General features: G+C 44.3%; 1 protein-coding gene across 6 annotated transcripts in view; it reads right to left on the bottom strand.

Annotated features, from left to right (window-relative positions):
• LOC119169213 (uncharacterized) overlaps nucleotides 1-6,894 on the bottom strand; it is a 223,967-nt gene extending 217,073 nt beyond the window's left edge. For all 6 annotated transcript variants that reach the window (XM_075886108.1, XM_037420324.2, XM_075886114.1 and 3 more), the window contains exons 1-2: nucleotides 6,738-6,894; nucleotides 1,609-1,777 (exon numbers count right to left, since the gene is read on the bottom strand). In XM_075886108.1, coding sequence (XP_075742223.1) covers nucleotides 1,609-1,761 — 153 coding nt within the window. In that variant the 5' untranslated portion in view covers nucleotides 1,762-1,777; nucleotides 6,738-6,894. The remainder of the gene's footprint in view (nucleotides 1-1,608; nucleotides 1,778-6,737) is intronic.
• Between the last annotated feature and the right edge of the window lie 7,034 nt (nucleotides 6,895-13,928).

Below are 13,928 nucleotides of genomic sequence, written 5' to 3'. Positions count from 1 at the left end.
ATTGGTGTCGGCGTGTCCGTCCTTGGTTGTGAGCAAAAAATCATCTTGTCTGTCACTAAAGATTTAAAAAGGTGCAAATAAAAAAAAATAATAAGTCACGTGCTGCTATGCCCTCGCAGCAACAAGGACCAAGTGGATGTAGTCGCGACGAGGGGAATGCGGGGGCCATCAAATAAAGGAGTTGGTTTTGGTAATGCATGTGGCAGCATACTTCTTCCCCTGCCTCTCCAGTGCAGTGGTGACTCCGGACCATGGAACAACATTCCAGAATATTCCAACGGACAATTCCTCCGAGCCAAGTATAACCACTTATCCATCTATCACCATGTAGTAAGGAGCAATTCAACCAAAGTTTTCTTTTGTTCATTAATTTAGCTCAAGTTCGAGTGAGCATTGAACCCGGACCGTTTCCATGGCAAGCAGGAGTTGCACCACGCAGCCATGCATCTTTTTGAAAGTACAGTGAAAATAACTTTCATGCTTCACAAACACACACGTCCAGTATACAGGCTTCACAATGCAACATGTATTATCGCAGTAATATTGCGTGGTTCAAGTGTACATTGCCATCGGGCAACAGAGCATGTGATTATCATAACAACTTTGTGGTTTAAAGCGAGCCGCCCTTTACAAAAGGCACAGACATTACTGCACATATTCCCTCAAGACCACGTAGTGCATGAATAGGCAGTTCGAAAAAATTGCCCGTAGTTTAAAGCTCGTGATATACTGCTCGTGAAAAACTGCTCGTGATTTAAAGCATGCTACTCATTACACAGAATCCAGCCATCTACAAAAGCTTTGCTGACAAAAGCCACTTTCTACTTTATCAATTACATTGTAGTAATCAACAACTTCAACTTCTCGAGCAACATTATACAATAAAACTGCACTAAATGGTTGAAGTACCCACTAGGGACGAATATTGCTATCACATTCTACTCCTGAAAGCGAATCATAAGGATTCCTCTTTTGATTTTTGGCCGCGTTTTGCATTTTAATGCAAAAGTATTAATTTGGCAGCTTTGGGAAGGAGCCTCCTGTCTGCAAAAGGCATGTGCACAAAACATGTGACCTCTCCCGCCAGTGTTGACTGATGCCAGCACAAACAACTGCCGCAAAAACCAGGGGAAGCAGGAGAGGGAAATCTGCTCAGCGAATGGGATACTTAAAGGGCCTTGGTCAGGTGGGCCTCCATAGGGGTTGAAGAAACAGCATCCTCTCTTTCATGCGTAGCCGAAATCAGCATCGCCTCATTCTTTATGCGACAACTAGAGAGCACCACTTCGCAACACACCTCAGCAATGTGGCCAGAAAAAATGCTTTCATGTCACATAATATCATCTTAGGGTATGCCGTACAACTTCGCTTTTCACAATCTCACTTCAAGGTATCAAAAAAATATTGGAGAAATATTTCTTTAATATGTCCGATTCAACTTGCACTTAAACTTAAATATTCTAATTCGCTTTCGACCCAAAAGTTCACTGACTGCAGAGGCCAACTTGTAGCTTACGGCTTTGATGTGCCGTTTCTTTTCAGTCACAAGTACTTTTCAGGCATAGGCGCGGTCAGAAATTGCTCCCTGAACGCAGTGGGAGAGCTCACTTTGGTAATGCCCTGTGGGGCGAGCTTGGCACAGACGAGGCCACCCTTGAAGAAGGGGTCGGCCAGAGGAGCTTTCTGTCGAAGGTCGCACGACTGCACCTCCTGGCAGTGGACGCTCCAGTTGAGGCAGCCACACACCCGCAATCCCGACATGGCTGCTGCACCTGGCCTGCGTTATAGAATGGCAGCTATCCTCAGACCAACGGTTCAGCAGACGCATGGGAGATTTATTTTATTGACGAGTTCAGTACCTAATCAATTTTCAATCCTCACTTCTCACACGCATTTTTTATATATAAGTTCATGTTTCCTTCAAAGAAACCTTTCATGTGAGAGAGCAGTGCGGTGTGTGTTGCTACTCTTTCTGTCTTCGTTTATTTCGTGAGCTGTTTTCTTCAAAGATAAATAAGCACCAACTAGCCATACTTCTCATTTCATTTCAAGGTGGCTCATGTGGTGCTTACTGACATGCCCAGTCTCAAGCATCAGAAGCATAAGACACTTTTTCTCATATTCAGGTCTGTAAAAAGCTGCACATTCACCAATTTCTGGAGCACACTTACAAGGCAACAATGCAACAAAAGATTAAATGGTCATCCTTTGGCACCACCCGTACTCAATTTCTAATGGCAACTTCGAATTAGAAACAATGCAAAGATAAGCATACAAGAAAAAATCTACAGTATGAGAAATATGACCTGAGAATTTCAAAGCAGTCAATTACTAGCAGTCTACAACTATTTGAGACATGGAACATTAGATTCAGTCAATTTCGAATTTTATTCTATTAAAAAAAGGCACTCATACAATTGAGAACTTCAGAACAAGTATTGAAATCAGCGAGAAAAATTGCAATATGGCTACACTAAATTTGACGCACCAATATTGAAATCTATTGTGGCACTCCCCTGCCTCCCCTATACATACTTGCATATGCTGTGCCAGTATTTGAGCGGCCGTAGCACGGCAGTGCGTATGTGACTGAATATGCCATTACAAAAGATAGCCAGAATTGTACCTAGCAGAATAAATAAAGAGCAATTGTGAAACTTAGAAGAAATGTGCACAACCCAACATTATTATCTCAAGATGAAGCACCTGAAAAGAACAGTTGCTATAGCTGCTCCCGACTGAAAACGCATGTTTAGACAATTATTCTATAATGATACGACTCAGAGAGCTCACCAAAGAAACTCAGATTTTAACTTTCTGTCCGTAGATGGCAGCCACAAGGAGGGAAGTCCTTTCTAGGCACCAGGACACGAAAGTTTTTCCGCGTACCGCAAGTAGCTCTGTCTGAAGCTTGCGCTCAAAACAATGTAGAGACTTTGCCCTCCGCTGCATATCTCACAACATTTCTCTTGCAACCTTAACACGAACAATTGTCTGCTGCTTATTGCGGGAGACTTCCTGAACCATCGAATCTTGTCAGCAGCTGTGTGCATATTTAAATGACAATAGCGTCGGCTTTTTGCCTACTAAGCAGGTTTCTTTATAAGCTTGTTTCACTCACAAACATTGCAGCTAATGACGTTTGCCAACTTGCCATATCACGCCACAAATAAACCTTTTAACCTTTTAATGCCTGAATTATAAAACTGCTGAGAAAATACAAATTGTTTTCATTTCACAGCTTTAAATAGCAACCGTTATATGATTGCACAGTTTAGTTACCTAAAATGCACCTTTAATGCATACTTTTATGTATGTCACAAATTCTCCCCATGTACAAGAAGCGAGGACCTTCCGATGAAAAACATGCTTTACAAGTACACAGCATGTCATGTGCCACGTCTTGCGGGCATACACACCAAATAAACACAATTATTAAAGATGGAACTTGCCGCAGCCAGGTGAGAAAGAACGAAGAAGTGAACTCTCTAGCATGCACTTCGCACCATCAGCTACAAATCAACTTGTTGTAGCATAAAATACATTACATGAGACAGCGCTCGTTTTTTCACGCTGAAAGCTACGTTCCCCATGAGTACTTGACAGCTGGCGTTAATGACGGCACGCATTCCGTGACTTGCTTGCTTGAAGTTTTTCAGTATGTTACGAATTCAAAGAAAAGAAGGGTATGTTGTACCCTTCTTTTGTTTGTCCGTGTGTCAGTGTGCGCTAAAAATAAGTTATGATGCACTCATACCAACTAGCTCGTCTTTCAATATTACTTCAGAATTCATAACACTAGGAAATAAAGGGTTGAAGGGCAATAAAAGAGCTACAAGCCCTTATAAGCTTGTAATTACGCCACCAGTGGTCTCATGGAGCAAGCACAGGTGAAGTTATTTGTGGTCGTCGTTACGAAGATAGGCTGTACATAGTGTGCCACATGGTGCACTGTCTACAATGCGGTATGTACCACTAGGTTATGCAAGGTGGGCTGTACATGATGTACCATTGTTACAAAGGCAGGCTCCACATAACATACCTTGGTGGGTTTTTTTTTTAGCTTTCCTTAAAGCCAGTAATGGGGCAAGTAATCAATCCGCAATATGGTACCCAGCCGATTCACACTTTCTTGATGCTCTTCACAAAATTGGTTGTCAAGTTACCGAAATGTTCGTGTTCTTTGCACGCGAGATCACACTCATAGAATCTGATCTCGTAAGCTAAAAACTTGTTTATTTGTTTGTATGTTTATGTAAAGCCGCTGTTGCCTTGGCAATACTGATTCAGGCTGACCAAGAAGTTCTGTGCTGCACTGCACTTGCATAGCCGACCTCGGTGAGCCGTGTTCACACTTTGGAGCAGAACTTCCCACAAACTCAACAATGCAACACTGATTCATCCAGGTCTTCGCAACAAACTCTGTTCTGTCATAGAGCTCGACACATCGAAGACCATTGTTTCCACACACTGTCCTAGTTTTTTTACTTTTGACACAACACAGAAGCCACCCGTTGAAAGTTCGCACTGTTGAGTATGTTTCTTGTGTAGTTCGAGCAACCATAAACGTTGCAGTCGACCATGGCTGGTAACTCAACACGCAAAGACATACTGCTGCCTGAGCACTTTCACAAGGTCTTGCAGCATGCAGTAGAAGAAGAAACTTCCAAGGCCGCAGTATTGTGAATGCCACACACGAGGACACTGGAGAGCACCACACAACACCCATCGCACAAACACAGCTAACACAGTGGCAAGCACGGGTCGTCTGCTGCACAACTATCTCTAAAAAGGCACTCAACCCAGCACACCACATTAAAGTTGAGATTAAGTGCACAATCGCTATTGCAGCAGTACTGGCATCACTGAATGAATGTTTGTGATGCTAGCCCGTCTTCTAGACACAGCCCTCGCAACTAACTACCACTTGTATGCCAAGTGCAGTAACGCAGCAACAGCTGAATATGCTATGAACGTTAGCTCATGGGCACTCTATTATTGAGCTAGATGAATGAACGAAATGAAGCTTTGGTTAAATTAACCCTTACGACACGGGTGTCCTCAGAATTGTGCAATGTAACATTACCAAATGACTGAACATGAAATGTTCACCGATGGGAGCTTCTATCATGCCTCTTTGCCCAAGCTGTGTTGACATCATGTTGGTCAGGTGAGCACAGAACTTTAAAAAAGGACAAATAAGGAGGAAATATACTCGGACAGGTGAAGACAATATACCACGAGAGTTGAAGATTGGGCGAGTTGGTTCGTCGTAATTGAACTGGTATAGCGCATTACGGGGAAGAAGAAACGGCCGAGCAGACCGACACAAGAGGACATAGCGCTCTGTCCTCTTGTGTCAGTCTGCTCGGCCGTTTCTTCTTCCCCGTAATGCGCTATACCAGTTCAAGTACGACAATATGCCGGTTTCCCCATCTCTACCTTTGCATGCATAAAGATAATGAAAACAAACAAGCCATATAAGCTTGCACCAAAGAATGACAATGTCACAACAAAAATAAATTTGGGGTGTTCCCCATTTGGCCACTTAATAATTTCAAAAAAAAGGAAGGGGGGGGGGGGAGAGCACTTGGGAACCTTGGCCTCCATGCTCTCATCGATAAGCAAGGATCCCAACACAGTGGTTTTGGCCAATGTTCCATAAAAAAACACTAATCCCTTTTCGCCCATGTGTAGAATGCAGGTTCTGCTTTCTGTAGTGATTATGCGTACAGGGTCTAGACGGGTTGTTGTGTTACTGTGCAGCTCGGGCTTCCTTCAATTCGTGAAAACCGTTGAAATGCACTGTCGTCAATGCACATGTGTATCGCTTACTAATAAGACGACCATTCTTTTAAAAAAATACACGAATCAGTAATATGAGCGCCACATCCATAAGTTAGGAGAGGAATGCATCAGTCGAGCTGGCGCGAATCTTTTCATGATAAACATTCTCTTCATAACTCCGAAAATATAACCGTATGCGAATGTATTTGTCTTCTCTGGTTATATGAGCATTCCGGACTCGTGGTGACATATGCACATGGGCAGTTACAAGCAATTTCCACGTGTAAATGTAGCTCTCTCTAACTGAGTAGATAGCACTTTTCTCACTTCTTGGTTTCGTCCACGTTTAAAATTCCGCGCTGTCCTTGACATAATAGCGAAGGTTGGGCTAGTTGGTGGTTCATGCTTGGGATGTAAAAACAGCGCAAAAAATATAGACAAGGACAGAGTGCGGTGTCGTCTCTTCCTGTGTTCGTGTCTATATTTTTTGCGCTGTTTTTACATCCCAAGTTGTTCTTGACAGTAGGCGTGATCACTTGCCAATTAACTTGCCCAAATGTGCGCCCTTCTGCCTAAAGCTGGGCCGAGAAGATAACATAGGCGGTCTGCATGCCACGACACGAGAGGTGTCACTGTAGTCAAGTGAGCGGCAGCGTGCGTGCGGATACACACGTGCGGCTCAACTGCCGCTCGTGCGAAACGCATAAAATGAACCGCACTCGAGACAGGTGTGCCGCTTTCCTGGGCCCAGCAATGCACTCGACAACGCAAGTGGCCCCTGCGTACTGCTCGAAGGTTGTGCTGCGGTTAACAGAGCATCGCTGTCAGGCAAAATGTAAACAGTAGCTTTTGGGTATCCCGTCGTGCGCGGTTTCGGGCAGCAATCGATCAAGGGCCGGCAGCGAGCGATGCCGGCGGCACGCGAACATGGGCACGGCTTGCTTACTCACCGATTGGCTCACGGTGCACGACCTCAAAGCGCTGCAGCTCGGCAGTACGCCACCAGCACCTTCTCGATCCAGCAACGACGCTCTGCCGACCTTCGAGCATATCACGTGACGCGCTCAGCTGTGCGCCGCTAAGCCACCATAGCGCCGCTAGGGTGGCTAGAATATAGCGCCGCCTTTCGCTCCGGCTACGAGGAGGCGACCGTTGTCGGCTGCAGTCGGCCGCCGCCCCGAGGACGTCGTCATCTGTAGGAAAGAAGTCGGCCTCTGCTGCAAATACACGCTGATACAAAGGAAAGAAAAATAAGCTATATTCTTTACGAAGGACGCAAAAGGTGGCTCCTTTTGGTGTCAAAAAATAAGTAAATACGACACGTTATAGACGAAAAAAATTGCCCGCAGCTTCCCTCAGGGGAACACTGAGGAGGATGCGGAGCATATAATTGGTTAACGGGGTGTTAAAGTGCGACTTACTTGGGTCGATGGCTAAATTGGTTAACGTGGTTGTGAAATGGGGTGTTAAATTGCGACTTACTTGGGTCGATGGCTAAATTGGTTAACGTGGTTGTAGGAGGGGGTGTTAAATGAGTGAACACGTACACACGTATGCGAAAGGGCGGCGCTGGTCGAAGGGACGTCGATCATTGTGTTTGTGGATTCGTTGGAATTCATTTCACCGCGACCTTGGACGTCGACGCGCCGTACAAACGAACCGACGAGCGGCAACTGAGCGAGCGAGCGCCGACCTTGAGTATATATACAGCACGACGGCGCATGCACTGTCAGCTGTTGAATGTTCTCGAAGCGCGACGCCACATGCGCGTCCACTGGAGAATCAGGAGAATTGTAGATGTCGAACGCGGTGTGTAGAGGAGGAAGGGTGCACAGATGGTGGAGGAGTGAAGCGCGCGCGGTGTGTAGAGGAGGAAGGGATGCACAGATGGTGGAAGAGTGGGCGACGGCGCGACGGCGCATGCGCGCGCGTCAGCTGTCGAATGTTCGAGAAGCGGTGCGGACGGCGCGGACGGCGCACTACAAGGCGCGAGTATAAGATGCTTCCGCATCTAAAATAAAACAGCCCTAAAGACGGGACGAGAAGAGGACACAAACACGGCGCTGAGGCCGTGTCCTCTTCTCGTCCTGTCTTTCGCGCAGCCTACCACACAGCACCAACCTGCCTTATCAAGCACTCTGATATTGTATCCAGGCGTATGATATCACGCAGTGTACATTTTCACGACGTGTTTTCCATTAGTACTTCGATCATTCGCTGCCCATGCACACAGTTTATTAGCCTTTTTAACAACTACACGAGAGCCTTTCGTGCCAAACAGATCTACTACCAAACATTTTTAGACGTTTTGTAGTATACAACGACTACCTCAATGTGATTCTTCGAATGCTATGTCGGGAAGCTTGAAATGCCAAAATATCATGTCGAATGAGCGGTGACCGTCAGTTTTTACAAATAATCGCAGGTAAAAAGACCCCAAAATGATTGGTTTCACACCACAACGCAAGTGCGTTGCTATCAACGGTTGGATAAAAATATTTTTTTTTTCAAGCCAAAGCAGCCAAGGCGCTCTTTATAGTTCCAGAAACATGCTCGGGAAACTGCGACCTAAAATCGGGAGCAACGCAGGCAGGCATTGGTGCCGCACACGCCAGTACGCTTCGACCGTGCTACATAGCAGGCCTACAGTACAGTACATGTTGAAAATTGTCCTTCCTCCGCAACGATGCGCAATTGCTAAATAAAGCTGTACTGTGTGTTTTCGCCGACGGTTATTTGTCACAAGAATAGCTGGATCTATTGCTAGCGCCCTTTCGGATTACGTGCTTTTCTCGGTAAGTGAAATTACCTTTTCTCGAACAAAAACCAGCCCTGTCACGGGACATGACGGCAAGGGAGGGGAGGGGGGAGATGAGCTATTAGGAGATTAAATTCATCATCATCATCATCATCAGCAGCAGCAGCCTAACTACACTCACTGCAGGGCAAACGCTTCTTCCATGGCCCTCCAATCAACCCGGTCTTGTGCTTTTCGTTGTTACGTTAAACCTGCGAGCTTCTTAATTTTATCGGCTAACTTTCTGCCTCTACTTCGTGCGTTCGCCTTCTCTGGCAATCCAGTCAGGTTACCCTTAATGACCAGCGGTTATCCGGCCTACGTGCCATGCCCGCCCATGTCCATTTGCTCTTCTTGATTTCAGCTATGAGATCCTTAACCCCGCGTAGTTTGCTCTCTGACCCACTCTGCTCTCTTCTTGGCTCATCATCTTCCATTCCATCGCTCGCTGCGTCGTCTTCAATTTAAGCTGAACCCTGTTTGTAAACCTCCAGATTTCTGCTTCGTAGGTTAGTGATTGCACTGGCAAGATGCAGCTGTTATATACGCTCCTCCTGAAGGTCAGTGACAGAGAACCATTTATGATTTGAGGATGCTTGCCGAATGTGATCCACCCTATCCTTATTCTTCTAATCATTTCACTCTCATCGTTCGGCTCCGAGTTTATTACCTGTAGACTTATATTCCTTTACGACTTCCAACGTCTCTTCACCTGTCGCAAGGGGCTGTTTTCTGCCGAGACTGTTGAACATTACTTTAGTTTTGTGCATATTAATTTCCGGACCTACCTTTCTGCTTTCCTTGTCTTCAGTAAACAGTAATTCGTCCCCTGGGTTGCACACAAGGCCATGTCATCAGCGAATCGCAGCTAGGTTACTAAGGTACTTTCCATTAACTCTTCCCAATTTAGGGTCCTGAACACCTCATCCTGCCTTTCTTTTTTCTCGTTTCTCTCTCTCTCCTGTAAACACGCACGCGCGCGCGGTGAATAGCATTGGAGAGATCATGTCCCGCTGCCTTATACACCCAAATTCTTTATTGGTATTCTGTCGCTCTCTTTATGGAAAACCATGGTGGCTGTGGATCTAGAGTATATTTCTTCCAGTATGTTTAAGTAGGGTTATTTAATGCCCTGATTCCGCAGTGCCGCCATTACAGCTGATGTCTCGACTGAGTCAAACGCCTTCTCGTAATCTATGAAGGATATTGGTTGTATTTCACGCATTTCTCTATTACCTGATTGATAGTATGAATATGGTCTATTGTGGAGTAGCCTGTACGAAGTCCAGCTTGGTCCTTCGGTTGACTAAAGTCTAATGTCGCCCTAATTTATAGCTATTTTCGTAAATTTTTTGTAGAGAATGAACATTAATATGATCATACTGTAATTTTTTAAGCCCTTGACGTAAGCTTTGTTATAGATTAAGATTATGTTGGCATTCTTCCAAGATTCTGATACCCTTACCGTCAAGAGACACTTGTTTTCCTAACACAAGCATTCCATCATCTCTCAGGAGGCCTGTTTTTACTTCACCCTCACCACCGTCTTTGCCTCTTAGCATTCCTTCTGTGAGGTGATTCCACGAGAGATCGACACGGGTCCAAAAGTTGATATTTTAGATTTCATTGAGTATTTTATATTTCGTGTACCTCTCACCAGGTAGCCCGAAAGTCAACTTCGTTTTATTATTAACCGCATAACTTACGAGAAAAAAATATCAAACTTCACCAACACGGAGGCACCAACTTTGTCACCTGTCATTTTCAAAAATTGCAGATGCTATAAAAAGACAAGTATTTTTGTTTCAAGGAAGTTATTTTTTTACCTGAAATGCATGTCTAATTAAGAATGAATTCATACGGTTTCAAGTTTGCAGACCTTAAGAAAATAGCTTTTAAAACTGTCTAATTTTGCGACAGTTTAAAATAAGTTACGTATTCCTCATTTTTTTTCTCCGAAAGTAATGCAAGCAGCGTTTTCAAACTTGACACGTTTTAAGGATATAGTGTGTTCATTAGGTACATAAATTATTGCTGCCGTAGGGCAAATGTAAATTTTTATATATTGCCTCAAAGTTCTCATATTGGCAAAAGCGTACTCCAGTGAAATTTGAATCATAAAAAAAACATCTTCGATTTTTCTTAAAATCTAATAAATAGACAACTGATGGCCATCATACAGTAATATAGAAAAACATGTTGCATTATCTTGTCTTTAGCGACAATATTCGTGGTACAAATCACAGCTTTTCGAGAATGCGCTGATAAGTTGGGAAATCTAAAAATCGAAACGGAAAAGCGGCAATAAGCTTCAAACGCGAGTAAACGTGACCACATTTGGTGAAGAAAGGCTGTTTTAGCACTGTGACAAATACGTACCCATGAAGGCGCATTTATGCTCCTGATAACACAGCTCTAATGGAGGAAATCTTCGACACTGTAACTCAGTTTCAAAACATCTGTCTATATTTGCAGATATACTCAAACATGAAAATGTTCCAACGCAAGTGTTGGGTCTCGCTAGAAAAAGCATATGCCCTTGAAGTACCCTCACTGGTATTTTGGTGGTGACTGCGTGAAACAAGAGATGCGCTCAAAATGGCTGCATCTTTTGCAGATCACAAATATTTAGCAGTACGTGACGCTAACAAAACACGACCACGATCAGTGCCCTCAGATGTACTTAGCCAAACATGCCAAGAACGTATGCCTGGAACACGTGGCAACAATTTCCATTGGCTCTTCTTAAACTGACGGAATGTTTCTAGCTCGTCTGCATTTGCAAACAGCAGCTTGACATTCTTGAGCTTTGCGCTCATTTGCGCCACCATTTGGGATGCTGACATAATCACAGCTGAGCTTGCCGCTCTGAGGTTGTAGAGCGTAGCCTGATGCTTTAGTAGGCCACCAACACCGTCACAAGAGTTCTTGCCATGTCCTGTGGCTGAAAAATGCACTTTGTTGATATGAGCTTTCTGACATAACTCGAACAACTGGTACTTGTTTTTAAAGTGACTGCATGCACCATCAGAAACATAAGTAACATGCGTGTCAGGCTTAAGTTGTTCCTTCATATAGTTGTGCATTATTTGTAGAGCGAAGCAGGCATGTGCAGCTTCATGGCATGTGTCATCACTGATGACGGCAAAACTTTGAATTGATTGCTTCCTTCTGACGACACACGTGAATATATAGACACCTGTCTTTGGTGCCTGTGATACGGCTGTACCTCATTCGGTAAAATGGCTGTCCGATTTTCGGTGAAATAAAAGTGAAAAAGGCAAGATTCTTTTTCTTGGTTCTCTTTCGCCTGGCGTATTGCTGATTCTTGAATGTATTTTATGTAATCATGGGTAATCCACTTCACGAATCATACACTTAGCTCTCGCAGAAAAGCACTTGCCTGGGCTGTTTTTTTTTTTTTTTACTAGATCGCCATTTTCCCATACTGCAAAGGCTATACCTCAATATCTTCAGGGATTCCTAAACAAGTGGCTCTCAGAGCATCCTCCTTAGCACAATAGTCACAATGGCCTAAAAAACAATCACTTGTAGGGGAGCTGCAAAGACATAGTTCTTTCAAGAAGTCCGCCGTGTAGGCACCATCAGTGACGTCTTGTAGGGCAGAAACACATTAGCACAGTATATACAAAGGCACACTTCTTGGTGTGGTGAGAGAAGAACCACTTCGGCCTCAGTGAATAAAACTTTGAGAGCCCAATAGGCGTGTTCGGATTAGCTTCTCTAAAGAGACGGTAAGCTTCTAGCACCGAACGGGTCATAAACCTTTTCGAAACAAGCTCTTTTTTTCCGTCAATGATAACAGATACTACATCTTTTTTGTTGGGACTCTGCCGAGAGCAACTATACTCATCTTTGGAGTAGTAAGCCATATAGCTGCCTGGACGTCCACTGAGTTCAGCCGTGTCCTTTTTGCCGCATTTGGTGCTAACCATATCCCGTGTTTTGCGCGCCAGTGTCGGAATCTGTATATCATGTAAGCTGACAAGTTTGGTATAAGCGCTTGGAGTTTTCGGCACTCTATATCGCTCGGCAACAGTGTCAACAAACGCATGCGTTCTTGATACGAAGAACACGCTTCATAGGCTTGCTTGAATTTCTTGAACCACTGGGGAGTACCGAATGGGGATACTTAAAAAGCGAAGGCAAAGGCACACACTGCATTTTAGATCTGATGGTTGAAAGTGGTGGTTACACACGCTACGGTGGCATTTCACGGTTACTGTAGAATTGCTGCTAAGTTGTCTTGGCTCTGCATGAACTTTGCTATTTTGCGCATGCAGCTTCTCCAGCCGCATATGTGACAATGCTTCAGGCGTGTTTACGCACCGCTCTTGACTTCTGCCTTTTTCTTCTTCCGGCAAAAACTCATCAGCTGTTTCAGCTGAGAAGCCATTAGACGAAGACAGCATATCTCAGGCGTCTGAAGCAGTTCTGGCAGACGTGGTCGTTGTTATGTGCATGGCGGGCAGCTTTCGGCAAAAGCTTCTGGAGGGCAAACAGGTTGATGTCTTCGACCTTGCGGAAGTTTCTTTGATAAGGTATTTTATTTTTATGCAACATGAGGTAATCTGAACAAAAAACTCTATCCCGGCTGAAGTGGTCAGCCATCGCCACGCTCCTTGAGGCTCAAATTACTAGCAATGCAACTATGCGTGAAACCAGCAGCACGAAAGTGATCTATCTGTCGTTTGTTATTTATTTATTTATTTTCAAATACTGCAGCCCAATGCAGGGCTATTGCATTGCGTTCCTATGTCTCTCACCTTTAATGAGAGCAGACGTAAAACAGCGTGCGCAAGTATCCACAGTGCGAATGCAAAACTGAAGTATAGGTCGTTAAAATAAATTTCACAATGTTTTTGTCGATAAAATTACGGGAGGCTTAATCTTTGTCCCTACTTTGAACCATATGATCTAAAGCATTGCCTCTGAAATGCGGCGCACAGCAATTCATTTGTAGAGCAGACGACGGATGACGACTTGCCCTAAAGCGTGTTCTTCAGTCTAATGCGGCAGTCTTCGTGCCCCAAATGATTAAAATTTGTTATGAATCGTTTATGAACTCATTCAACATTCAATTCTCTTACCCAACGTGTTGCAAACACATGGCCGTCACAGCATCTCCATCTGTGTGTCAGTAATATGGAGAGGCACCACATATTAGAAGTCTCAGTGCTCTATACGTATAAGAGTGAATTCAGATACTGTAGAATATCGTGTTCAAAATAGTTACTCCTATCTGCTAAAACAGCCTTTCTTCACCAAATGTGGTCACGTCTACTCGCGTTTGAAGCTTATTGCCGCTTTTCCGTTTCGATTT

Source organism: Rhipicephalus microplus, chromosome 2 (assembly GCF_043290135.1).
Source record: "Rhipicephalus microplus isolate Deutch F79 chromosome 2, USDA_Rmic, whole genome shotgun sequence".
NCBI classification, from domain to species: Eukaryota; Metazoa; Arthropoda; class Arachnida; order Ixodida; family Ixodidae; genus Rhipicephalus; species Rhipicephalus microplus.
This window is presented reverse-complemented; position numbering and strand designations above follow the sequence as displayed.